The sequence below is a fragment of the Hylobates moloch genome, unplaced genomic scaffold (assembly GCF_009828535.3).
Source record: "Hylobates moloch isolate HMO894 unplaced genomic scaffold, HMol_V3 SCAFFOLD_10, whole genome shotgun sequence".
In the NCBI taxonomy this organism is placed as follows: Eukaryota; Metazoa; Chordata; class Mammalia; order Primates; family Hylobatidae; genus Hylobates; species Hylobates moloch.
The window spans coordinates 86,297,138-86,323,306 of NW_026652285.1; the positions used below are offsets into that span (position 1 = coordinate 86,297,138).

Consider the following 26,169-nt stretch of genomic DNA (forward strand, 5'->3'; position numbering starts at 1 on the left):
TGGCTCTGTTCTTAGAGAAGAATAGCATCTTCTCCAAGAGCACTCCCCAGCACCTCCAGGCAGAAGTCTTGCCTCCCTTCTCTGACCATTTGGCCTCCCTTCTCAGCCTCTTTGGGCTAGTGGGCAACCCACTAGTGTCGACACATTGCTTAGACTGGACAGCAGACAGAACCCAACCCGTTCATCTTTGTTTCCCACGTGGGGCTTAGCACAGTGCTGACCACATTCAACTCCCTCGCTCCTCACCTCTGGCAAGCCTTACGAATTGATCTTTCTGGCCAAGTCCTGACACAGCCCCTGAATCTTTCTTACCATACTGCCCCAGATAAATGTGATGCATGGAACAAAACTGCTACTCAAATCAAAACCTGACTTGCTTCTCTCCAGCCTGACTTCCCCCCAGCTCCCTCCTTTTGCCCCTACCCTGCCCCCTAGCAGGAATGCTGCCCGAGTTGGCCATTATCCGTGGAAGCTGTAATAAAATGGGAGAGCACAGGGGTCATCTGGAAGTGTGTCTGGGGAAATGTGATTGAGGCTGCCTGAGATGATTTCCCGCCTTTCTGCCAAACTCCCGGTTCCGCCTGAGTGTGGCACCCCCAATTCCCAAGAAACTTGGGAGTTCCTCCCAAGAAACTTCTCCAGGCTCCCCTGCTTCTGCAGCCCATACCCACTGGCATCCCTCCTATCCCATCCTGTGTCTCCTGTCCAAGTTCTGCTCCTCCCCTAAGCCTCAGTTTACAATGTCGCCTCCTCTGGCTGGGTGCATCTACATTCTTCTAGCACTCTCTTTCATTCCACTTAATATGCATTTAATGCCCACATCCCCTTGTAGAAGGTAGAGAGTTTTTTCTGTTCATTGGTGTATCTCTAGTGCCTAACACAGGGTCTTGGTCATTGCTGGGACTCAACAGACATTTGTTTGATGAATGAATAACTGGATGAATGAATGAGCCATGCAGAAAACATACCTTCCTGCCTGAAGCCGTCTCAGGCATCCACGGAGGAGAGTTGGGTATCAGACACCTGGCTGTGCCATGATGGACTGTGCTTTTAGACTAGCCACAGACTTCGGAATCCTACAATTTCTGAGCCCACAGGACACTTGGAGAGGCCAGCTGGGGAAAATGAGGCCCAGAGGGGCACCTTGTCCGGCATCACATAATAAGACCCTCTACTCTAGGCATGTGTTTCTCACTCTTTGATTCTTTCTGTCCTGCTGATGGCCCAGTCTGGGGTGTGGGCTGCCCAGGAGGTAGGGAAGTTCAGCAGAGATTCACGGAGAGCTAAGCAAGCTTGGTGAGTTTCATCTCAACTACAAGGGGAGCTGAGGCCTCGCACAGGCGGAGGTGGAGGCTGGGTGGACAGCCGATGTCTGAGTACATATTGGTCCCTAGGACCCCTAGGCAAGGACGGGACCCCTCCCCTCCCTGCCCAAAGCCCAGAAAGCAGCCCAGCCAGACGGGGAGACGGTCTGTAGCAACAGTGAGGTGATGTCTGGTTTCTCCTTGCGCATTGTAAGCAATGATTAATCTGGCTCCCAAACCAAAATATAGACCGAGTTCTATTATAAACACAGGTCTTGTGGAGACCCGCCTGCTGGGCAGCCAGAGGCCCCTTGCAGACACCACGGTCCCTGGAGCTCCCCGAAACATTCCCTCTCCCTCAGTGCCAGTCAGGCACCGATCACAAACTGGAAAGTCACTGCCCACAGGCCCACCTTGCGGTCAGCACCCGCCCCATAATTGGCGGGGCGCTGCACAAGATAATGGTTTAGGTTCTTGCAGGTCTGGGGCCCTGTCATTTGAAGCTATTTGCTGGCCCCAGCTTGGTAAACATTGTTAAGATGCTTCCAGGGAGCATAAGCACCTCCTGCCGCCTACCTCCCGCCTTGGCTATGCTCGCTCTGCTGCTCCTGGCCATCCAGGAGAAACTGGGGTGTTCATGGCAATGTTCAAGGCCCTTCAGGGTCCCTTGATCAGGAGATACCTAGAAATTGTATATCCCAATGGGTCTGGAGTCCCAGGGAAAAGTACTGGCTTGGCCATAACTTGCTAGGTAACTTTGGACAAGTCCCTTCCCCTCTCTGAGCTTCAGTTTCTCAGTCCGTCCAGTGAGAAAGGAGATTGTCAAACTAATGGTTTAAGTCCCTTTCAACTCAGTTACTCCAGGGTTTCATGACTGACCTCTGCCAGAATGATGCTGCAATGATGGGAAGCTTTCATCCCAGGGAGGTGCATCTATAAGGGGATCTCTCCTTGAGTGGCTTTGTGGCTCTTCTAGGCAGGTCTTAGGCCTCAATGAGCATGTTTCATCCCATGCTTTTTGATGGCTAAGGACGCGGGATTGGAGTCACAGGCCAGGTGCTGCCCCTAGAAAGCTGTGTGGCCTCAGCAAAGTCTCTTTACCTCTCTGAACATCAGCTTCCTCAACTGGCAAATGTGTATGGTAATTTCTGCCTCCTAGGAGTGATAGCAAGGAGTCCGTGAACTGATATATGAAGGCTTCATTGCTGAGCCAGGCATAGGGTCTGCCACCGTGCATGCCCGTGATGATCATTCACTTCCATTTAGCTGCATCCTGAGTAAGAAGGTTTACTTGAAATCTTCTTCTGAGATTTCAATGGAAAAATGCCTCTGCTTCCTTTGTGGGGAGGTATGGGGGCTGAATAATTGGTTTTCAGCAGGGTTCTTGTGGCTGCAGATGAAGCCACAGGAGCTGGTGATGGCCAAGGGCCCTGGACCCCACATTATGTTTCTCTTGGCGTTCTTGCCCTGTTACTCCATTGGATCTTTGCAGGCAGGTAGAATATGGCAGAGTGAGCTTCAGAGAGGATAATTACTCATACAGAGTCACATAACCAAGAGTGCAAGGCTCCATTCAGCTCTTCACTGGGAAAAAGTTTCACTTGTTCTTCCTAATCTGCAAGCTCCAGGTGAAAAAATGATGATCACGTCTGTTAGTTACACCATGTCGTGCTACCTCCCTGCTCAAAGCGCTTCTGTGGTTTTGCATCATATCACCGCCAGCATGCTCTGACGTCCTGCTTCTCCGACCACCCCCATCCTTCACCCTCTCACCCACTCTATTCCAGTCATACAGGCCTTCCTGTGTTCCCTCCAAGCCACTTGAGGGCGTCCTTGCCTCAGGGCCTTTGCACTTGCTGTTCCCCTCTGCCTGCACTGCCTTTCTCCATGGAGCCAGCCCCGTGTTCATCCCATTCATCTCCTTAGAGCAGCCTTCCGTGATCCCACCCTCTCTTCACCATCCCTCCGCAATGCCGTGTTCTCTGTCCGTAGCTTTACTTCCTTTTCTTCACAGCACTGATCACTACTAGACATTTTCTCTCTGTTTCTGAAAAGATTTTATTTTAATTGTGGTTAAAAAGCATATAACATAAAATTACCATCTTAACCATTTTTAAGTGTACAGTTCGATAGCGTTAGGTACATTCACATTGTTGTGCAATCAATATCCAGAAATGTTTCATCTTGCAAAACTGAAACTGTACCCATTAAGCAATTCCCCATTCCTCTCTCCTTGCAGCCCAGATGTTATTTTTATGTTTACTTTGTTTTTATACCTCCTTAATTAGAACGTAAACTCCTTTAGGGCAAAGGATGTTGTCTGTCTCATTCTTCCTGTGCCTAGAACGGCGCTGGAGCATGAAAACTCGGTAAATGTTTATCAAATGAATGAATGAAAAATGAAGATTATGATAACAGCAGCTAACCTTTACAGCGCCCTTGAATCCACTGCCAAATACTGCACTTTACACACTTTCTATCCTGCCATCTCTGCTCCAACTTTATAGCCCCATTTTATAATTGAGGAAAATGAGATTCTCAGAGGTGAAGTCATCGGCTTTGGGTCACCCAGACAGCCAGTTAGTAGAGCGCCACTGGAATCCAGATGGTTCTGAAACAAGAGGTTGTATGCCCCGGTTTGCCCACTGGGGAAAAGAGTACACGCCCCAGCTAGAAGAATCTCACCCAACCTTGTTGCATCAATCTCCATAGGCCCCTGGATCTGAGATACAATCATGTCACTGAGGGCTCTTGAGACATGAATAGGTGCAGAAAGAATGCCTGTAAACTCTCCAGACCTCTTAGATCAAACTGACTCTGCTGTTTATAATGAAGAGTCCCCACTTCCTAGGGGCTCATGGGGGGTGTTGAGTGTGTATGCCTGTGCGTGTCTGTGTATGTGCATGGAGCTGTACATGTCTGGGGATGTTTGCAAGGTTCCCAGTGTGGCCCCAGATGTCAGAAGGATCTGGTAGTGAGTGCCTGTGGCTTGTTAGCAATGGGACTCAGAGCAGGTGTCTTCAGTTCTGTAAGACTCAGTGTTCTCCTCTGTAAAATGGAGATGATAGTCGCCCCCGACCCCAGCTCATCTGACTGTTGGAAGGAGTAGATGAAGTCATCTATTACGCATGTAGTCCTGGGTAAACGGCAGCACATAGAGAGGGTCTACAGGTTTGAGCGTGCATGCGCGCGTATGTATTCTAGTCTTGTGTGTATTTTAGACTCTGGAGGAGTCTTCAAATTCTAGGGTTCTAAAACATCATAGCTGAAGGGGACTCAGAGTTCTAACTCCCTTATCTGAAGTTCAGAGAAGGGTAGTAACCCACCCAAAGTTGCATAATAAGTTAGAGACAGCATCTAAAGCAAGCCCAGAGCTCCCTGCGTAAGAGAGTCTAACATGGATGAGTGTGGCTACCCTGTGTACAATGGAAGCCCGCCATCTGATGGAAGCTTGAAGTCTGAGGTTTCCTTTGGAGACCTCCTTACTCTTATGAAATGGCTCAGGTGATTATACCTGGTGCCACCTGAAAGCACACACTCAGCTTGGTTCTCTCGACCCAGAGGCCTGGCCTGGACATGCCTTTTGGCCATCAGGACAGAGGGTCAAGGTTGGTACTGGGGCATTGCCAGAGTCCTTCTCATCAGTATCCAGGTGGCCTATTCCTCCCTGGAATAGGAGCTGGGGCCAGTGGGAGAAGGGAAACAGCTATTTGGGTTAATATATGTGGTCAAGGCGTGTGATGGGGGCTTTATGAGAAGGGGCAGGTCTTGACAGGGGAGGGAATCCCAGCATCCCATGTGACATGGTGGCTCAGCACATTCCAGACCTTGAGTCCTACTCAGTCTACTCCTCCATTGACAAATCCTAGCCCTGAGAGATGGTCTCGCCTTCTCTCTTGATTCAGAAGGAATGGTTGCGATACGCCGTCTCTTGGTCACAGTTGCTCTGTCCCAGTTCAGCTCATCTACTCTGCCAGAGCAGTGAATGACCCCCATGATGTCCTCCGGCCTAAGAACCACTGGGAGCAGAGAGAAAACCTTAGGAACATGCGAACCCTCACATGGTGTCTGCATCCATCTGGGGAACCTTTACTGAGTGCACACTCCATCCCGGATGCAGTACATACGGTGCTGAACAGGGCAGGCTGGGAGGCTGGGACCTTGCGATCTCCAGGCCCAGATGTGTCCTCCCTGCCTGATGCAGCTTCTTCCCCTCCCCACCAACAGGGACACAAGGGCTATCCTGGACCGGCAGGGCACCCCGGAGAACAGGTGAGGGCCTCAGCCTCAGCCCTGCCCTGGTTGCTCTCCCTCCTCCCAGCCCCTACCTGTCTCTGGCCCCTTCCCTAGATCCTGCTCTGTGAGCCAGCCCCAGAGCCAGGCTGTTTTGCCTCTCACCCTGCTGGGGCCCCCAGCCCACTCCAGTCCACCCCACCTCTCTCGCCCAGCCACATTTGCCCAAAAGAGCCAGAGTCCATGCCGGCCTGATGTTGGCATGAGCCGTACAACACCAGTTGGAGCCATGAATAGCTGGCCTGTTCCGGGCGATGTTAGGAGATATTATACACGCCGCCACGGGGTTTGCAGGAATTTTGGCCGGCCTGGCCCAAGCCAAACAGCAGCCCTGCCAGCATGGGAGAACCAGCCAGGCCTCCTCGGTGATTTCTTATTCCCGGGCTGCAAGCAGAGGGGGTTTTGTCCCTCAGAGCTGGTCTGACCGGTTTCACAGAGGGGTGGGCTTGGGAGCCCTCCCCTTCCTCCTGTTCCATCTCACATTCCTACCCCTCTCTTTGTTCATTGTCAGCCCCAGGCTCCCAGGGTCCCCCAGACCCAGAGCTGGGCAGGGTCTTACTTTTCCTTATGTTTCTCTCTATTCCTTTGCAGGGGCAGCCAGGACCTGAGGGCAGCCCAGGGGCCAAAGGTTACCCTGGCAGGCAGGTGCAGTATATGGCTTCTGGAAGCTCTGTGGCCATGGTGATGTGAAGATGGCCACAGGTGCCCCGAGGCAGAGGGAGGCGGTGGGCTGGGGGCCAAGGAGCTGCACCTGCTGGGTGGACCCTAAGGAGGAGGCTTTCCAGAGGGCTGAACCAAGCAAGCCTGTCTTTGCAGGCACAGGATAAGGCTGCACAGGAAGAGGAGGCCTGGTTCTATGAGGCTGGGGCTCCAGAGGCTCCTCTTACTCAGTCTCCCTCCTACCCACCAGCCACCTCCCTGGGATCCTGGGGCTGTGGGGGTCAGGCCAAAGATTGCCGATCTAACCCCACCCCCATTCTATAAAGAGAGCAGCAGAGGCCCCAAAGAGGCAGGACTCGCCCCAGGATTGGCAGCAGGTAGAGCGTCTCCATATGTCCTTGCCCCTCTGTGTTTTGTGTTTCAGGGGTTACCTGGACCGGTAGGAGATCCCGGCCCCAAAGGCAGCAGGGTAAGTGGTTCCTGGCCAGTGCCGCATGGGTGGGGTTCTAGATGAGCATCACCTGTCCCTCCAGCGGGCTTGATGGGAGGTCAGAGCTATAAGGGGAGCCAAGGCCCTCCCACTTGAGCGCTTCTGGACAACAGAGGGGCAGCAGGAGGGATGGGTGATGGGAGACCCTTGAGCCAGGTAAGCTGCTTGGTCCCCATGGCCAAGAAGTCTGGAAGCAAAGACTCTGCTGGGGGTTTGGCTACAGTCCAGCTGCAAACAACTAGGCATTTGTTTGCTGTGTCTCCCGGCTCACCCCAAGTTACAAGGGAGCCAGTATGGGCCACTTGAATTAACTGTCGTCGATTCTTCAGAGGCCTTCCTCCTGCTCCCAACTGAGGGCTGGGGGAACCACTCTTTTTGGAGAGCACCTGGTGTGTGAATGCTGCCCAAGCCTGCAGCCTGGTGGAGCTTCCAGATCTCCCCTTCCTTCAAGGCCCCCATGGAGCAGACCCTGAGTAGTGATCAGCCTCAGTTGCCTACCTTTACAATTGTCATGATGTCCATTTGTGCCTCCAGCCTGGTTATATCAAGCTGACTTGACAGCTCAGGAGGGGGCCACCAGGTGGGGACTCCCATGTGGGTTGTGGGAAGACAGAGAAGGTTCTGGGTGGACCGAATGGGGTAAATGGAGTTGGAAAGATTTAGAGCTGATGTGGTGGAATCCTCTCTTTTACATACAAAGAAACTGGGTTCATGGCGGGGACTGGATGGCCCCAGCTTACAGGGCACGCCTAAGGTGGATCTGGGATGAGGACTCAAGTGTTCTGAGGCCTGGACTTGCTGCCTCTCAAGGAATGCTCAGGAAGGGGGTCACACGGTCCTCGGTCAGGACAGATCATGTATCCTTTTCTCCTGAGCCAAAGCTATTTATATTTTGGCAGGAGGGAGAGGACAGAACAGTTGCAGTCTCAGCCCTAATCCCTGCAGCCGACTGGTGGCTGTTAGGAGAGCGTGGGGAGGCGGGAGTGGGGGTGGGGAGGTGCATTCCCCAGGAGGTTACTGTGATAGGCAGGGCCTGAGGAGGCTCTTGTCCCAGGATGCTGGGCCTCTCTTCCTTTATTCTGCTGCTCCTATAGGCCGTTCCCCCAGAGGGACCCCCTAAATCCAAGGAGAAAGGTCTTCTCAGTCCAGCCCCTGTCCTGATCTCCTGATCTGCCAGAAGGACAGGGCATGTTAATGACATCTGGGGTTGCTCCACTTGCCTGCCAGGCTGGTGGCATCTCAAAGCCACGTAGGAGGAGAGGACTGGTCTGGCCCCAGCACTCCTGTCTCTTACAGGCCACACAGCCCTGGGTGGGCAGCCTGGATGAGCAGTGAGTCACTCAAGCTGCTCTTCCAACCCTGCCAACACCAGCTTCATATTTCTGAAGTAGGCAGAGGGCAGGCTTTGGAATCGGGATGACAGGCTTTGAGACCTGCCCTGCCATTAGCTAGCTGTGGGACCTTGGGCTAGTCACTGGGCCTCTCTGAGCCAACTATTTTCTCACCTGTAACTCTGGGAGATAAGCCCTATTTGGAATGGCAGTAAATGGCACTCTTTCAGATTATGGATATTAATCATGCTGGGTGCCAACGAGGAGGCTCAGTGGCTTCTTGGCCTTCCAGGGAAGGAGAGATGGTTGTGAGCCTCCATTGGTTGCTTGTTTGAGGGGAGGCAGTATGCAGAGTGGTTAGGAGCCCAGGCCCAGGAGTCAGAAGACTTGAATTTGAATACCAGTTCTACCACATTTCAGCTGTGTGGTCCTAGGCAAGTCACTTCACCTCTCTGGGCCTAAATGGTCTTACCTCTACAAGGGGCTGAGTAATAATACTTCCTTGGGGCTGGGCATAGTGGCTCATGCCTGCAATCCCAGCATTTTGGGAGGCCAAGGCGGGTGGATCACCTGAGGCCAAGAGTTCGAGACCAGCCTGGTCAACATGGCGAAACCCCGTCTCTACTAAAGTAAATACAAAAATTAGCCGGGCGTGGTGATGCACACCCGTGATCAGCTATTCAGGAGGCTGAGGCAGGAGAATCGCTTGAACCGGGTAAGCAGAGGTTGCGGTGAGCCGAGATCGCACCACTGCACTCCAGCCTGGATGACAGAGCAAGACTCCGTCTCAAAAAATATATATAAATAAAAAAATAATAAAATATAATACTTCCTCAGGGTGTGGTAAGGATGGAATAAATGCTTTAATATATGCAAAGCACTGACAGCAGGCCTGGCCTATCATTTGTGCTTAATAAACATTAGCTTTCATTAGAGTTATTATTAAATCATTCCACAAAGAGTGGCATGCAGATAGTGGTAGAAGCCCTGGGCGAGGTCACTGCCCTTTAGAAGTTCCCAGGCTAATGAGGACATGAAGCATGAACACAAATAATGAAGATACAAGGGAGAAAGTGAAGAAGGATGCTACCGAGGTGCAAAAATGGCATTGGGGTTGCGGGGGAGAGATTGCTTCTGGCTTGGGGTATCAGGGATGCTTGCCCAAGGAGAGAGCTCACGAGAGCCGGGCTTTGAAGGATTTGGCTCAGAAGTCATGAGGGATGGGAAGGACATGCCTGGTGGAGGGGACAGAGTGAGGAAAGGCTGGGAGGGAGGAAATGAGACGCATCCTCGGGAAGAGCCCCAGAATGGTGACGAGCCCCAGCTGTGGAGTCGCCTGGACCTAGGTGACCCTTGAGCTGATTAGGAATTCCCAAAGAGAATTCACAGCTCCACCACTGACTAGTCGTGTTGCTTTATCTACAGAGCCTCAGTGTCCTTATCTGTCCAGTGTGGGTGATGACAATCTGGGGGGTCCTTGTGAGAGTCTAATGTGGTAACATGCATGTGCCTGGCACAATGTTGGCACTCTGGGTTTGCAGAGTATTAGTTATTTAGTTAGTTAATGCAGAGTGTTATTTATTTATTTATTTATTTAGTTAGTTAGTTAGTTAGTTAATGCCAGCACTCAGGCGGCCAGAGGTGGATGTAAGCCCTACATCCAGGACCTTGAAGGCCTAGGAGGAGCCACGGCAGGAGCCACGGGCACCTGCCAGCATCCCTGGGGGTGGGCAGGGCTTGGTGCCATGCTAGCATCTAACCCAGCCGCAAGCTTCCTTCTGCAGGTCCTGGAGCCCTGGCGCGGGGCGGGCCTCCTGCCGGCGAGCGCCCGCGCCCTTCCCTGGCGTGAGGGTATGTGCCTTTGGACTACATCGTGGAAGCCAGCACCATGCAGTCCATGGGCATATACACTTGCCTCAAGGCCTATGTCATCGAGGAGCCACTGGAGCTGCCACTGCCACCAGGGAGGAAGAGGAGCAGCCGGGATGTGGGATGGCAGTGGTGGGTGGACTGGGGCAGGTCGGGCCAGCCACACCTCACCGCTTGACCTCTCTGACCCCCCTTCTTCTCTTTCCTAGGGCTACATTGGGCTCCCAGGGCTCTTCGGCCTGCCAGGGTCTGATGGAGAGCGAGTAAGTTTGCTTCTTTGGTTATTCACCATCCACAAGCCACCCCTGCCCAAACAGAGCAGAACCTGCCAGGCACCAGCCTGGGGACGTCAAGGAATTCCTCCTGGAGGAGGTGCACTTGAGTCGAGTAGGAGTCTGATAAGAGGACAGGTCAAGGCAGATGCGTTCCAGGCATAGGGAACAGCATGTGCAAAGTCAGGGATTTACGGTGACTTGGTGAGTTTAACACTCGACACCGCCAAAGTGCTGCGTGACAGGGTGAGAGTGATGGGAGTTGAGGCTGGAGAGGGCCCTGGGGCAATGTCTTAGGTGCCCAGGACTAAGGTTAGAAAAGGAACTCTGTTCTGAGGGTATGCGGAGCCTCTTGAGGACTTGCAACCAATGAACACCAGGCCCACTTTATAGTATAGATCAGGGGTCTGCAAACTGTGGCCCATGGGCCAAATCCAGCCAGTTGTCTGTTTTTGCAAACAGTTTTATTGAGCTCAGCCTTGCTCATTTGGTTACATATTGTCAATGCCGCTTTCTCACTACAATGGCAGAGTTGAGTAGGTGTGACAGAGACCGTATGGCCCACAGAGCCAAAGATACTCACTATCTGCCCCTTTCCAGAAACCATCTGCTGGTTTTTAGACAGATCAGTTGGTTTACTTGAGTCAAATGTGTTGGTTGGGAGTGGGGACAGCAAGAGCAGGTGGCAGGAGTTCCAGCAGCCATGGGTAGCGGCTGTCTGGGGAAGGTGGTGGGGCTGGTTTGGTGGTGGGCAGTGGGTGCCAAGATTTCCTAAGATACCCTGTCCTTCCAGACCAAGTATCTAAGTCAGAGGAGTCCAAAAGATGATGTGGGAGCTTCTCACAGACCCCTGGCCCAGCCTGGAGGTCCATTAGAAGCCCCTGGGGTGGTGGCCTCAGGATCTTCCTCCCCGCCCCGTCCCAACCTGAGCCCGTGTCTATGGGAACTCACTTGTAACCTCCATAAGCTGGGTATAGAGAACCTCAGGACAGCTGGAGCCTGAGCATTTATGAAGCACCTGCTGAATACAGGAACTGGCATTTCTCTGTCTCTTAGGTCACCACAGACCCTGACCCTGCCATCCGTCTGATGTGCATGTCACTGGGACCGCCACGCAAGTGGCACACATTCCAGGCCCTCTGTGACTTCCTGCCTTGGGTGGCTCTGGGCTGGTTTGGGGCAAGCCTGTATGTCCCTGCTGGCATCCTGCCCTGACCTCTCCCCTGTCTCTCCCCTGCAGGGCCTGCCTGGCGTTCCTGGCAAGAGGGGCAAGATGGGTATGCCGGTAAAGATTTTCCGTGTCTATTACGCAGACTCTAGCGGGGAACCCCACCTCCCACGGCCACGCTGCCCTGGCCACCTGCTGCCTGGCATCTTCTGCTTCTCCCCCTGCTTTGAGTGTGGGGGCCGCATGTGGTGTTGTCTGGCCACAGGACCTGCTGCTGGCACACGGCGTGACTGGGGCCTGGCTGGGGCTGGGGCTTCCGTGGGCTCTGGACCCCTCTGGGGTAGCTCCTCTCTCCCTGTGGGCATCAATGGCTCTCCAGTGCAGTTCTGTGTCTGGGGGGCTTCTGTCTAGGGTATTTGTGTCTGTGGGTCTGCTGTGACTGGGGGACCTTGGCTAGACCAGGTGACTCTGCTCCCATCTCAGGGAACACTCAGTCTCCACATCATCTTGGTGTCATCTGGCTCTGTCCAGTTTGCTCATGCACACACAAAGCCAGAGGGCAATGGGGTTTATGGGCAGTGCCCACAGCAGGCATGACCCAAAGAGGGGCTCAGCGGTGACCCCCAATTCACCAGCTTTCTCTATGGCTCCCCATCGTGGGGAGGAAATTGTTTTTCCCCTGGTTTGTACATGTGCAGAACATGGAGAAAGAGCCAAGGCACGGAGAGATTAAGTCACTTGCCCAGGGTTGCATGACGAGTAAACAATGCAGCCAGGATTGGAACTCAGTTGGTTTGTTCCCGGGGTCTTTGATCTCAGTGGCCGCTTGAGGCAGCCTCTCAGGGTCCCTAGTTGGCAGTCATATTATAAAAATAGGTTCGTTAGACTCTGCCTGGAAGGAAGATCATTCATTCCAATTATTGAGAAGCAGGAAACTGAGGCTCTGAGAGGCAGAGTGAGATATCCAGGGTCCCTCTGCCACTGCCCTTCAGGTTGACTCCTTGACTTGGAACCATGGTCAGCCTGAGTCTGGGCCTCCCATCGCTGGTGGTTGGTGAGGAAGGGAGTATGAAGAGGGGGCCTAGAGCATTTGAGAGTGCTCAGAGGGGCCTCTCTGTGGTTCTGCCACTGATGGGTATGTTAGCTGTTGGAGCCTTTAACCTGGGCCCTCTGAGGGCCAAAGAGGAAAAACAAAGAAAAGAAAGAAACAGATCCTGGCCTCAAAGAGTTGACGGAGGAGGTCTCTCCACCCCCAACCTAGACCCCTCTGTGGCCCGAACAGGCAGCCTTCTCTAAGGTCCAACACCTGACACCTAGACCTGGGCAAGGAGCAGCACCTGATGCTCTCAGCTTCAGGGCAAGGACCTGGAGTCTGAGAGGGCTGGGCTGGCACATGGGGTTGTCCCTCAAGCCAGCGTGACCTCAGGCAAGGAGATTCATTTATCCAGTGATTATCTGTTCATCCTGTGAATATCTGTTGAATGCCTACTATGGGCCAAGCATTTTGCTTTGTTCGGGCAGAGCAGTGGATAAGACAAAGTTCCCACTCTCTTGGGGCAGACAGACAGATACCCAATCACTGGATGGGGAAATGGAAGAATGAACAGTTAAACGAAGGTTAAGTAGTGCTGAATCTAAGAGAGAGTAGCATAGGGAGACAGGGAGTACTTGAGGGTTGGGATCTTGGATAAGTTAGTCCAGAAAGTCTCCCTCCCTTTATGAAGAATCTCAATGAGGTAAGCGTGGAAGCTGTGTGCCTTTCCAGGCAAAGGCCCTGCGGAAGGAGCAGGCTTGGTTCAAATCTTCTGAACCACAGTTTTCTCTTCTGAGAAATGGGGACAATAGTATGGCTCATAAGATCATTGTGCTTATCACATAGTAAGTGCTCAATAAATAGAGCAGCCTGGAACAAGGTTTCCTGGATGGCTGAGGGGATCTCTGTATTGTGTGACACTGAGCCAATGACTTCACCTTTGCTGGGTCTGGTTTCCCATGGTTTAAGTTGCAGAGAGGGAGGATTTGACTTGCTTAGGCGATCTCAGCTGGGCCCTGCCCCAAAACTCAGGCCAGCCTGCCCCAACACTCAGGCCAGCCTCCAGGGCCACCTTTGGGGGATTTGTTCAGACGCATCCTGGGAGCCTTACCAAGGGCCAGGCGTTGTTGCTTTACAGATGAGCTGGCTTCTCGGAGAGGTAAATGATTAGGTCAAGGTCACATGGCTGCTCAGTATCAGAGTTGGATTAGAACACAGCCAGAGCTTTCAACTCCAGTGCCAGAGTGTAGCTGTTTAGAGCTTTGGGTCTGGAGTCTCCTGAACATGGAAGAGGCAAGACCCACAAATGCCTGGGCATGTCATGGCCTCTTCTCCAACTGGACACAACAAGGAATGTCAGCAGGGCCATGCCTCAATTTCCCCCTTCTACCCCATCCTCTGTATCCTCTTCATCTCCCCTCCCCTTCATCCACCTTCTCCCTGCTGTGTACCTGTGTTCTTCTTGGAGCACAAAGTCACCCTGTTTATGGCCTGGCTGAGAAGGCAGTCCCAGGTTTGAGCTCCCATTATCCTGCCTGTGTGAGATAAGGCCACTCATTCATTCCTCATTCAACCAAAGATTATTGGTTGAATATATTACTCTACGCCAGGCGCTAAGGATAACACTGTAGCCAAAACAGACAAAAATCTCTGTTGTCATGAAGCTCAAATTTTAAGGGTAGAGACAATCAATAAACAGGATGAATAACCAGAAGAGGGCATGGTTGCCACCCTAAGTCCCCTGCAAGTGAAAGGAAGCAATGTGTATTGAGGCCCTTGGTGTGCATAGTATTTGAACCACATGCGATTCTCCCAGTGAACCTTTGAGGCGAGATTGATTATCCCCATTTTCCAGATGAGAAAACTGAGGCTTAGACTGTCAAAGCCATTTGTCCACAGACCCTCTGAGCCCTTGCCAGACTGAGAACTTCTGTCTGCTTCGTTGCTTCTTGCCTTTAACTTTCTAAGACTAGGCTCTGACCTCCATGACAGGCGTGTTGTTCCCTGGCACTGGGGTGTCAGATGTGGGTGGAGGGAAACACTTTTTCAGCCCTAGGCCCGTGCAATACCTTTGAGAGCCATGAAAATACCCTCGACTCTGTTCCAGCCACCATGGCCAGCAAATCGGCGAGATCTGCATCAGATATGATTTAATGTGTACGTAATGGGACTTCACTTCGGCTGAGTCCCTACAGCTTTGTCTCTGTCTCCGCTGGGCCTCTGAGTCTGCCATGCCTCTCAGCCTAAAGACCCTGGACAGTCTTTAGGGCCATCCCTCTGTTGCTGCTGCTCCCAGCCCCTTGATCTGTCTGGTGGGGTTGGGGGCTCCTGTTATGAATGGTTTTTCCTCCTTATCCAAGCTTTAGGCCAGGCAGTTTCTAGGCACTTATTAAGAAAAGGAAGTGACAGGGGAATGAGCTGAATTCCTTCATGCCAGATTGCAGCTGGCGTCATTTCTGGCAGGGCTGGTGATGATTTTGCTGTAGTCAGTCTTTCCCCAGCAGGCAAAACCTCGGGCCCATGCATGCAGCCTCCTCAGTATCCAATTTGGAAGGGCGATGTGTGAGAGTCTTTTACTAATGGGAGCTGAGGAAGAGACAGTGGAGGTCAAAGCACATCAGAGCTATAGGAACCTTAGTGATGGCCTGGCCCAAACTCTTTTTCAGACAGATAAGCAGACATAGCCCAAGGAGGGCAAGACACTTGCCTAAGATCTCACAGCAAGTTGTTGGCAAAGTCAAGACTTGAACCCAGAATACTTGCTTTCCAGGACAGGGTACTCACCATATGACTCCCTCTTCTCTCTGCTCCCATCTTCAACCTCCAGAGGAAAGCTTGGTCCACAGCTCTCATCCCTCCTCATACCTCCTGCTAAGAGAATGTGTTGTGGTTTTCTGGGGAGGGGTCCAGATAGAAAATGTTACCAACTTGGCTGGAGCTGAATGGGTTTCTCCTGGCCTGTCCTGGCTTGTTGGGCATGGCTCAGTATCACTCACAGTGAGAGACTGAGCCATGTTTCCCAGCCAAGGGTCTCTACGAACGGGCTAGGGAGATGCTGCAGTGAGTCCTCCTACCTGTCTTCTCCAAATGTACTTTCAAGCCTGCTGGGATGGCCCTGCAAGGCGGGCCACCATGCACAGCTTTTCCACGGCCCCTGGCCAGGCCTGCCAAGGCTGGCCTCATGCAGTAAGTCCAGAGGGAAGACCCTAAAGCTTAGAGCTGGAAGGGCCCAGCCCTGGCACTGACTCCCTGGGGTGTGGCTCAGGGATGATGGGGCCCTGCCCAAGGCCACGCAGTCCTCTGGGAGGAGGCAGGGCTTCTAACACGGTGCATTTGGGCTTCAAGTTCATGGCTCTTTCCAGTTCTCAGATTACAGGCAGCAAGCAGCCAAGTAACAGAGAATTCCTATTTCCAAGTAGGGAAATTGAGGCCAAAGCAGATTAAGGTTCTTAGCTGAGGTGATGCTGTGAGCTGGGGGTGTGGTCTGCAGTGACCCAGATGTGAGCCAGAGCTGACCCAGGGTTTTGGTGCCCCTGGAACCCTGGAGAGAACTCTGCCTTCCAATTTTCTCCTTGTCCCCTGAGGTGACTTTTCTTGAGTAGATTTCCTAGTGGATTTCAGGAGGGCAGGGTAAAAACATGTTTAGACCATAAGAGAAAGGTGCTGGGAAACCTCAGGGGTCTTTCCATGTCAGCACGATTGGAGCCTGCACACCTAGAAATGAATATGGCTGCTTCGAGTGCAGTAGGAAGGATGCAGGTTAGACTTAAGCAGGAACTTCCAGGCCTTGGAGAATATCCACCTGGTAAGAAGTTCTCCAAGATCCTTTTGCGGGCTCCTCCTAGAGGTTATTAAATATTCCCACTCTTGATATAAACCCTAACTAGTGTAGTGATGGCACATTAGAGTTGACCAGGGGCTGGATTAGAAACATCTCACCGTTTCTTCAGCCCAGCCCTGCCAGGTAAGTGGGACAGTGCTGACTGTTTTGCAGGCCAGGGACCTGAGCCTTAGAAGCATGAGTGGGACTTTGGATTCTAGATGTTCCTTGCCTCCCTGCCCCTGTATCCCACTCCCTGGAGCAGACGGTTGGGGTGGACACTTCCTGGAGGCAGAAGTGTGGAGGAGATGGCCTTCTGAGTTCTCCCTGGCATCCTGCTTCGGATGTGGTGGCGAGGACCGTCCCTGTCCTCAGCTGTATTCCTCTGAGTTGTTGTGGCCAAGAGAGAATGCAGAGTCTCACTCCTGAGCCTTGTTCTATGTCTTCTTGGGCCTTGTTCTGCTCCAAGTACTAAGTGTTCAGTTCTCCAGAGGGGCCCGACCTGGGAAAGTAGAGAAACCACGTGGCTGGGGCCCCGGCAGGGAGCCGAGCTCATTCCTTGGGCCTGGAGCCAGCGTGCTGCAGCCAGGAGCTCGGGCATGTGGAGGAAGGTCCCTGCTGCTGGCCAGGCTGGGCATGCATGCCATGTGGTCGCCTTACACATGCAGGCATGGCCAGAGAGAGGGAAGCAGATGGGGTTGAAGTGGGGGCTATACATCCAGCTCAGCAGCCGCCACTATAAGACCCAGGGAGCTCTGGGGCGACTGCTGGAAATGGCTCTGCCACTTAGTAGTGGAGAGATGAGGCAAGGTAGTGGGTGAGGGGGTCTTGGGTGTGTTCTGGGCTGCAGTCTCCCCATTGGTGTAATGAGGTGGTGAACATCAAGAACGTCTCAGGTCCTTTCATCCTTAGACCGTCCGTGATTGTTCCAATCAAAGATTTGTTCCAGCACTTTTAAAGCTCTTTTTTCCAGCCACTGTGCTCTTAATTACAAATCCTAGATTCCTGGAGGTCATCTGCTTGACCCCTCCATTGGAAGGGAGATTGAAGATGGAGACAGGGGGTGACTCCCGGAGGCCCTCAGCATGTCCAAGCAGAACCAGTCCTTAGCATCAATCATGCCATTCCTTTTTGCACATTAGCTCAGGGCTCTAATGAGCCCTTTGAGAGCCTGTAGGCTGGTTCCAGTCCATCTGTTCATTCAGTGTCCAGTCGTAGCTAAGAGAACAGGTTCTGGAGTCACACCGCCTGGGTTCGAATCTCATCTCTGCTATGCCAGGGCTGTGTGACTTTGGAAACATTTCCTAACCTCTCGGAATCACAGTTTCCTCATCTCAAAAATGCAGCCAATAATAGGACCTGTTGGGTGGTCACGCTGTTGGGGTTTACTGTTGCTATGATTGTTTCATCCACCATCATCGCCCTCTGGTTAGACGCAGGCTGCATTTTGTCTGCAGAGGTTACTCCCCTCCAGAAATTGACTCAAAATTCTGGTGACCGTCTCTTCCTTGCTTATACCTCAGAGACATTCCCTCACATGGCTGAGGCCTCCCATGTGGCAGTGAGGCATCCTCACTGAGGCACCCTCCATGTGGCATCTCAGCTTATCCTCACTGTTAGGCAACAGGGGTACCTTAATGGCGCTGGTTCTGGGTTCTTCTTCCTCCTCGATACAGGCCCGCCAAAGGAGGACCAATCAGAAAGAAACACCTCCCACCTTTCCCCAAGCCCCGCCTCTAACCCCAATCACCTACGTCCACGTAGCCCCCAGCAATATAAAAACTGGCGCACAGGCAGCCTCTCTCTCTCTCTCTCTCTCCTTCTTCTTCCTTCCCTGCGTGTGGTGCCCGATACCTCCAATAAAGATCTCTTGACCGCAACCGGCGTAGTCTGATCCTTGCCCGGCCCCTTTCATTGGTTCCGAGTCACGGCACCAGTGAAAGAGGCCGGGCGGAGACCAAACTACACCGGTCGCGGTCAAGAGATCTTTATTGGAGGTATCGAGCGGCACCACGCAAGGAGAAGGAAGAGAGAAGACAGAGGGCTGCTGGTGTGCTGGGTTTTCTATCCCTTGGGCCTACGTGGATTGGGCTAGGGGCGGGCCCAAGGGAAGGCGGGAGATGCTTCTTTCTGATTGGCCCTCCTTTGGCGGGTTCAGACGTGCCCGGTCAAGGAGGGGAGAAGAACCCGGAACCGGCCCCATCTTAAGGTATGGCGCCATTTTAAGGTACCCCATGTTACCTAACACTCACAGCACTCCCTTTTGGATGGCAAAGAAAACTGAGGCCCCAAGAGGCCCGTGGTGGTGCAGTCAGGACTGTCATCGGGCAGGCTGGCCCAGCAGCTGGGCCTGAGAGGAGTCTTTGAGCTAGCTTGGAATGGCCTCTGAATGCAGACCCATGAGTCTGAGACCTGTCTGGTGGCTGCTGTATGTGAATATATTCGGCATCACAGGGTCCTAAAGGGTCCTTAGAGATCACACACCCCCAACCTGAGCAGGACAGAGGGTCAAGTGTGGGGGCCTGCCCAAGGTCAGACAGCCAGCCTGGAGGAGAGCCAGGGCTCATCTGCAGGCCATCTCCATATGCTGGACTTGGAGAACAGGGCAGGACTATAAGTTCTGTCCCTTGTAGGCCATGTGGAGTCAGCCAGGTGCCCAGCCATACATTGCCCTTGTCTCAAGGAGTTGCTTTCCTCTCCTACCAGGTCCTTATACCCCAAAGTTCAGAGGCCAGAGGTGGGAACTCAATGCCTTCAGAAGGTGCCCCTGGCTGGGCGCCATGGCTCACATCTATAATCCCAACACTTTGGGAGGCCAATGCAGGCAGATCACTTGAGCCCAGGAGTTCGAGACCAGCTTGGGCAACATGGAGAAACCCCATCTTTACCAAAAATACAAAAATTAACCAGGCGTAGCGGTGCGCATCTGTAGTCCCAGCTACTTGGGAGGCTGAGGTGGCAGGATCACTAGGAGGCAGAGGTTGCAGTGAGCAGTGATCACGCCACTGCACTTCAGCCTGGATGACAGAGTGAGACCCTGTATCATGAAAAAAAAAGAAAGCTCCCCTGGCCACAGCCCACCTGGCTGATTCTTGTCCCAGGAGGTGAGACGATATACCTTCAGCATGACCAAGAAGAGCTGGTTTAGGTGAGACTGGAATTTGCCAGGAGAGACCCTAAAGATGTGGGGGAGGAAGCTTGGGTAAGGTCAGATATGCCCCCACAAAGACATGATCTGGACACACACACACACACACACACACACACACACACACACACACTCTCTCTCTCTCTCTCCCCTGCCATACTCCTCTGCCACCCTCTGCAACCAGTTGGACACGCATTTGAGCAGCTTCTGCATACCAGGCTTTGCCCATGCGTAGCTCATATGAACATGCCAAACTCCAGAGGTGGACCTGGGCTCTGCTTGCTTTATGACCTTGGCCATGTGATGTTGCCTAACCGAGTCTCAATTTTCCCGTCTGTGAAATGGGACCAATAACTTTTCCCTCAAAGATAGATATCAAACGCAAATGAAGTCTTTCATGCAAAGTGACTAGCTTGGTCTGAATTTCATTATTGTCTTCTCATTTCCTCCTTTTGATGTCTGAATGAAGCCACACCTTCTGTGGGGTGAATGTCAATCCAAGAGGACTTCCTGGCAGGGGAGAGATTTAAAGGGAGTAGGGCTGTGGGGCAGGGCCAGGGCCAGGCTAAACACCTGGTTACACACACACATTTCAAGGTGTCTTTACCTAACCAGTAGAGACTTTGGTTTGGGTTTTGTTTATAGGTTTGGTCTTTTGGGTTTAGTGTACTCACTGGACTTCTCCAGTAGTATTAGGAACCAAAAACAGGATGATCCTCCGTGAGGAATGTTTACCATTTGAATCATAGCTCCAGCATTCACTTGGTCAGGAAAACATGTGCTTTTTTTTTTTTTTTTTATTACATTTCCCTGGAAAAACAATGATTTGAATTCAAGGAGGGGAGGAGAACAGGTTTCCCCCAACTCCAAGCTTGAGGACTTTCTTTTCCTTTTGAAGTAGGAATGGAGTTCTGTCCCCGGCCCCCGAAGGTGTCCTTACAGCTGATATTTTTCCAGCTGCCTATCTCCCCAGAGCGTGGAGCGGCCTCCAGAGTGGGGTCAGGGAGGGGGCGAGAGGACCAGACCTGCCTGGGCCAGGCAGCTCAACATCTCTCTGAGCTGCTAAAACGCCTATGGAGGCTGTGCTCATGTTCGCTGGTGGTGTGACTTAACTCTTTCACAGCCTCATTTCCTTTATCTGTCAAATGGGGATCATGATTTCACTGGGTGGCTTTTGAAGAATGTGCCACAATCAGAGAAGGTCTGAGCTGGGAAATGCAACAGAGGTCTTCCCCTCCTTGACCGGTGGGGAAACAGAGGCTCTTAAAACTGGCATAGATCCAGCTTCCTGCCCCTAGTCTGTGTGCTTCCCGCCCCTAGTCTGTGTGCTTCCCATTCCATCAGAGCCAGATCTCTGAATAGGGGATTGGCATTTTCATGCTGGGGAGCTGGGTACCATTTTCTTTTGAGAGATTGAGTAGAAAATAAAAGGAGCCCTGAGAAATTCTTTACGTGCAGGTGCTTGTCGATGGTAGGGGTGACCTCAGGACCCCACTGTCTGCCCATGACCAAGGAGTGAGACTGCTTGGACATTGTCCTTGTGTCCCCCCTGGGGGTCTGGATCAAAGCCCACCCTGAAGGTGAAAACACTAACCTACAGATGTTTGTTCTCTCTCATGCCCTCCAGGGGTTTCCTGGAGTCTTTGGAGAAAGAGGCCCTCCCGGACTGGATGGAAACCCTGTAAGTATTTCAGGTCTTTGGGTACAGGAGCGAGATTCCGAGTGAACACATAGCAGATTTTAGGAGCCCATGCTTTAGGGTCAGACAGACTTGGGTCAAATCCCAGCCCTGTGAACTACCTGCTGGGCACCCTTGGACAAATTACATGATGTCTCTAAATGCTAGGTTCCTGTCTACTGTGGCTGCACTGTCGCCCCCCTGTAAGAGTCCCCAGCCCACTGAGCCCCTGTGTCCAAAGCTCCAGGCTGCACCCCATTTCCAGGACTTCAGAAGGTTCATGGGTCACTCCCCACTGGAGAGGCCTCAGCTGCTGCCATCTTACAAAGCATCAGAAATGTTTATGAGCCGACAGAGGCATGGGGAAGCAAACGGTCTGCAGGCCGTGTTTGGAGAAAAGGAAGAGCTGAGTTCCAAAGGAATCTCCCACCACAGGCATGTTTATAGAGTTTGTAAATAATTAGAGGCCCAGGCTGTGTTCCACGAGGAGCCAGGTCAGCCTGCCCTGGGGAGCCGAGTCTGTCTTTCCCTTCCCGGCTCCAGGCCCTGGTGGGAGAAGGTGTTCATGCCCCCCCGCCCATCTCCCCCTGGGGCTTCCTGCCTGAGCAGCTGTGCCAGCTGTGCCCTCTGCAGTGGTGGCTGCTGCATTCATAACCAGCACCCGATTAGGCGCTGATTCAGTTCCACAAATGCTCCCTGAGCCTGACCCAGCCAGGCTTCCTTGGGGATTATAGCCTTGACCTCAGAGCCCTACGGACCTGGGTTTGAATTTTGTTGTACCACCGGTCAGGTGTGTGAGCTTGGAAAAGTCCATTCACCTCCCTGAATCTCAGTTTCCTTGTCTGCAAATTGCGGGGATCAGAATTCCAGCCTGAGGCCAGGCGCAGTGGCTCACATCTGTAATCCCAGCACTTTGAGAGGCTGAGATGGCTAAATCACTTGAGGCCAGGAGTTCAAGACCACCCTGGCCAACATGGCAAAACCCCGTCTCTACTAAAAATACAAAAAATTAGCTGGGCATGGTGGCAGGCACCTGTAATCCCAGCTATGTGGGAGGCTGAGAGGGGAGAATTGCTTGAACCCGGGAGGTGGAGGTTGCAGTGAGCCAAGATCACGCCACTGCACTCCAGCCTGGGCAAGAGAGTGAGACTCTGTCTCAAAAAAAAAAAGGCTGTTGTGAGAATGAAAGGAGGGCAGCCAAGGTGTTGCCTCATCACATGGGTTCAGTGGGTGAGGCTGTGTAAAATACTGGGCAATCCGGGGTACAGTCCTGCCCTTGAGGAGTTCATGGGCCACTGCCCTCCTCTGTCACACAACAGGCAGTGGGATGGGTGGGATCAGAGAGGTCCCAGGTGCCTCTTTGGAGAAGGGAACAGGGAAGTAACATTTGCATTGGGATGAGGAGATAGGTGGAGAGACATTGCAGTGGAAGAAGGGGCACCAGCAAAGGGATGGGGTGGGGGGAAACCAGAGCCTCTCCCTCAATACAGCACTTGTTAGATTAACTTAGCGATATGCAGTATCATTCTGCGAGTTTCCTTGGGGAGCGGCAGGGATGTCTTTATGCTCCCGGCATAGAGGAACAGAAAAGACCTGATGTCCAGTTCTTCCTCTCATTTGAAGCAAAGGCTGTTGCTTTCTTCTCATTGCTAATCACAATGTCTAGAGCCCTGGAGTTTTATTCTCACTTTTCCATTTTGAGCTTGACTCAAACCCTTCCACCCGTCATTTCTCATGTGGGCCATGGAAGATCCGCGTTTTAGACGAGGAAACTGAGGTGTAGGGGGATGAATCACACACACAGCCTCGTCTCCTGACTCCCGGGCTAGAACTCTTTCCAGTCTCTGGGAAGCCCTGGAAGAAGGAAATGTGAGGGTCTGGGGTGCTGGGGAGGATTCTCCAAGGGCCAAGCACCTCCCATCTGAGAAAGGGAAGGAGGCCGGCTGAGAGGCTCTCAGCTTGGAGCCCTCATGGCTTTGTCATTTCCTTGCACCTGGCCTTGGGTGAATCACTTAACCTCTGGAGCTTCAGTTTTCCTGTCTATAAAATGAGCATGAAATGTCAAGCATCATGCACATCTGTACGACCTTGATCGTGATTCCGCTCATTCCTTTATGCTTCCAATGGGAAGATACTGGATTTGAAAATCTGACCTCCCCATTTGACAGATATGGAAAGCTGATGGCAGAGAGGGGATGGCTGTGGTCCAAACTCCAGGCCAGGCTCAGGAAAGTCCCTGGAGCCTGTGGTCAGGAATAAGGAGTGTTCAGCTCTGAAAGACCCCACCAGGTGCCTGTGTGGAGGATGACATGGAGGGAGGGGCCCTGGAGGGAAATGGGACAAGTAACCACCTTGGTCTCTTTTTATCTGCAGGGAGAACTGGGCCTGCCAGGCCCCCCTGGAGTCCCCGGCCTCATTGTAAGTACACCGATGCCTGGGGCAGCAGGTGGGTGTTGAGGAGACTCAGGGTGGAGCCAGCATGTGGGGAGGCAGGAGCAGGACCTGCAGGGGAGGTTGAAAAGACCCTTTTCTCATCAAACCCCCGGAGGGGCTGGGGGGCCAGGAGAGACCAACCTGGGTGGGGAAGGTGGGTAGGGGAGGGCAGGCGGGCTGAGGGAGGAGAGCCCTGCTGTGTGGCCTCAGGTGGATCACCTACCTTCTCTGAGCCTGTTTCCTTATTAGTTAAATGAGATGGGCACTTGGAACACAAGATTGCCAAAGCACTTTCACACCTGCTGCGTGCATGGCCATTGCTCTGCAAGGAGGTGTGGGCAAGTGGTGATGGCATACTTATTTGACAGGTGAGGTGTTCCAGGTCCAGAGGGAAGAGGTAGCCGGCAGGTTGGTCTTTTGCACTCTTTTCCTCCAAGCAGACTTTGGAGCGAGACCACCTAGGTTCAAGTCACAGGCCCACCACATCCTGGCTGTGTGACCTGGGCCAAGCCACTTACCCTCTCTGGGCCTAGTTTCCTCATCTGTGAAGTAGAGGTGATAGCAGAATCATCCTGGAGTGGCCATGAGGATTAAAGGAGGCATCACATGTGTAGTCCTTGGCACAGGATTGGGCACCCAGTAAGTGCTAGTGGAAAATATTGTTATAATAATTCTTGTTATTACCTCCTGAAATGCCCAGGGCTGAGAGAGGCCTATACACGCGGAGGTGGGAGGCAATCTGACCTGACTCCATCCAGGTGGTGTAGGCCTCGAGGAGTGGTTCTAGCCAAAGCCAGGGCCCCTGCTGCGCTTTCAGTGGAATGAGTGTTAACCTTGGGCCCAGCCCCGGGGGCCAGTGAGAGGTCAGAGCCTGGGAAATGATACTCCAGGTGTCCCCATAGTCTGTTGCCCCCTCTGCCCTGTCCATTGGGTCATTCCTCATGGGGTTTGAGTCTGGGGGCCCGTGGAGGAACACAAGTTAACTATCTGCTAGCTTGACAAATGAGCTTCCAGCTTTACCACTCCAGCAACTGTACTGAGAAATTCTGCTCAGAGGGAGGCTGGAGGAGGCCCCTGAGGGAGGCGGGGGACCCCATCACTCAGGGAAGGCCAGTCCTGGGAAGAAGGCCCAGATGTCCCCGTGGCCATCTGTGCCTGCTCAGGTGAGTGGGAGCAGAACCTGGGTGAGGTGGGCAGAAGGTGAGAGCCCTCCGTGTCTGAATCCTGGCTTTGCTACCTCCTGACTGAACTTCACCTTGACCTCTCTTCCCTGAGCCTCAGGGATCCCCTCTGTGAAATAGGATCATTGTATCCACTCTTATTAGGAGCACAGAAACACACAGTCCATTCCAGTCCAGTGGCTAAGAGAACAGTTTCTGGAACCAGACCACCTAGGTTCAAATCCTAGCTCTACCACTCACGTAATCACAATCCTGAGCAAAATTTTTAACCGCCCTATGCCTCAGTTTCTTCATCTGTAAAATGGGAACAATACTGGTACCTAACTTAGAGGATTGTTGTGAGTGAGGATGTAGATAAATTAATATGTGAAGTGCCTAGTATATAGTAAGCACTCAAGAAGTACTAGTTATGATAATAATAGCTATTGTTGGTGTTATTGTATTACATACACGTGGTATTTTACACCTCGTAGCAGCTATCCGGGTTACTGAATTGACAAAAATTTCACAGTCACATTGGAACTTGGTGGGAGAGAGTGCTGCAATTGATGAGTGATGTCTGCCTTGGCTGGGGTTGAGGAAGTGTCAACACATGAGTCATAAATTTTGTCATCCCTGATGTCCATTCAGTAGGACTTTGCTGAGCACCTTCTTTGGCACAAGGCATTGACCTAAATGCTTTGGAAAAAGAAATATCTGCCATGGGAATTCGAGAACTCTCTAGAAGTCTTCTAATCTGACCCTCTCTAAGCCCAACAGGAATCCCTTCTGGAGCATCTTGGTCATATGGTGATTAAACTCCAAATTGAACACCTCCAGTGTAAAAAGTCCCTCCCTCTCTGGGAGCCTAGTCCATTCTACAGAGCTCTCATTGTTCAGAGTTTTCCTGTGGATGGAGCCCGAGTGGTCCTCACTGTCCCTGAGTGAGGCTGTTTGAGGTGTAAAATGCTCTTTGTCTGTGCTTCCCAGGGCTCCTTCTTCAGGCTAAACAATTCCAGTCCCAAAGCCTTTCTGAAGGGATGTTTACATATCCTGTCTGTCATCCTTGGCACATATTCCTATTTGTCATCATCCCAGCGTTCACTAGGCTGGGTCCTGAGAGGAGCAAGGATATTGCTTAGTGGAATAAACCCAGATTCTGGGGTTTTGGACTATAGCATCGTAGCCCTCCTGGTTCTTTTTTTTTTTTTTTTGAGACAGGGTCTCACTGTGTCTCCCAGGCACAGTTCAGTGGTGCAGTCTTGGCTCACTGCAGCCTCTGCCTCTTGGGCTCAAGTGATCCTCCCACCTCAGCCTCCCAAGTAGATGGGACAACAGGTGTGTACCATGAGGCCCAGCTAATTTTAGTATTTTCTTTTTGTAGAGACAGGATTTCGCCACATTGCCCAGGCTGGTCTCCAACTCCTGGGCTCAAGCGATCTGCCCGCCTTGACCTCCCAAAGTGCTGAGACCTCCTGGTTCTTTACAAAGCTCATTCTTACCTGAGCTC

The 26,169-nt window shown here is 52.4% G+C and overlaps 1 protein-coding gene across 7 annotated transcripts in view; it reads left to right on the top strand.

Moving 5' to 3' along the window:
* COL27A1 (collagen type XXVII alpha 1 chain) overlaps positions 1 to 26,169 on the top strand; it is a 157,603-nt gene that overhangs the window by 43,127 nt on the left and 88,307 nt on the right. For 5 of the 7 annotated variants that reach the window (XM_032164950.2, XM_058445493.1, XM_058445497.1 and 2 more), the window contains 7 exons: positions 5,532 to 5,576; positions 6,189 to 6,242; positions 6,682 to 6,726; positions 10,157 to 10,210; positions 11,460 to 11,504; positions 21,016 to 21,069; positions 23,440 to 23,484. In XM_032164950.2, coding sequence (XP_032020841.1) covers positions 5,532 to 5,576; positions 6,189 to 6,242; positions 6,682 to 6,726; positions 10,157 to 10,210; positions 11,460 to 11,504; positions 21,016 to 21,069; positions 23,440 to 23,484 — 342 coding nt within the window. The remainder of the gene's footprint in view (positions 1 to 5,531; positions 5,577 to 6,188; positions 6,243 to 6,681; positions 6,727 to 10,156; positions 10,211 to 11,459; positions 11,505 to 21,015; positions 21,070 to 23,439; positions 23,485 to 26,169) is intronic. The other 2 variants (XM_058445494.1, XM_058445498.1) reach the window with 1 other exon arrangement.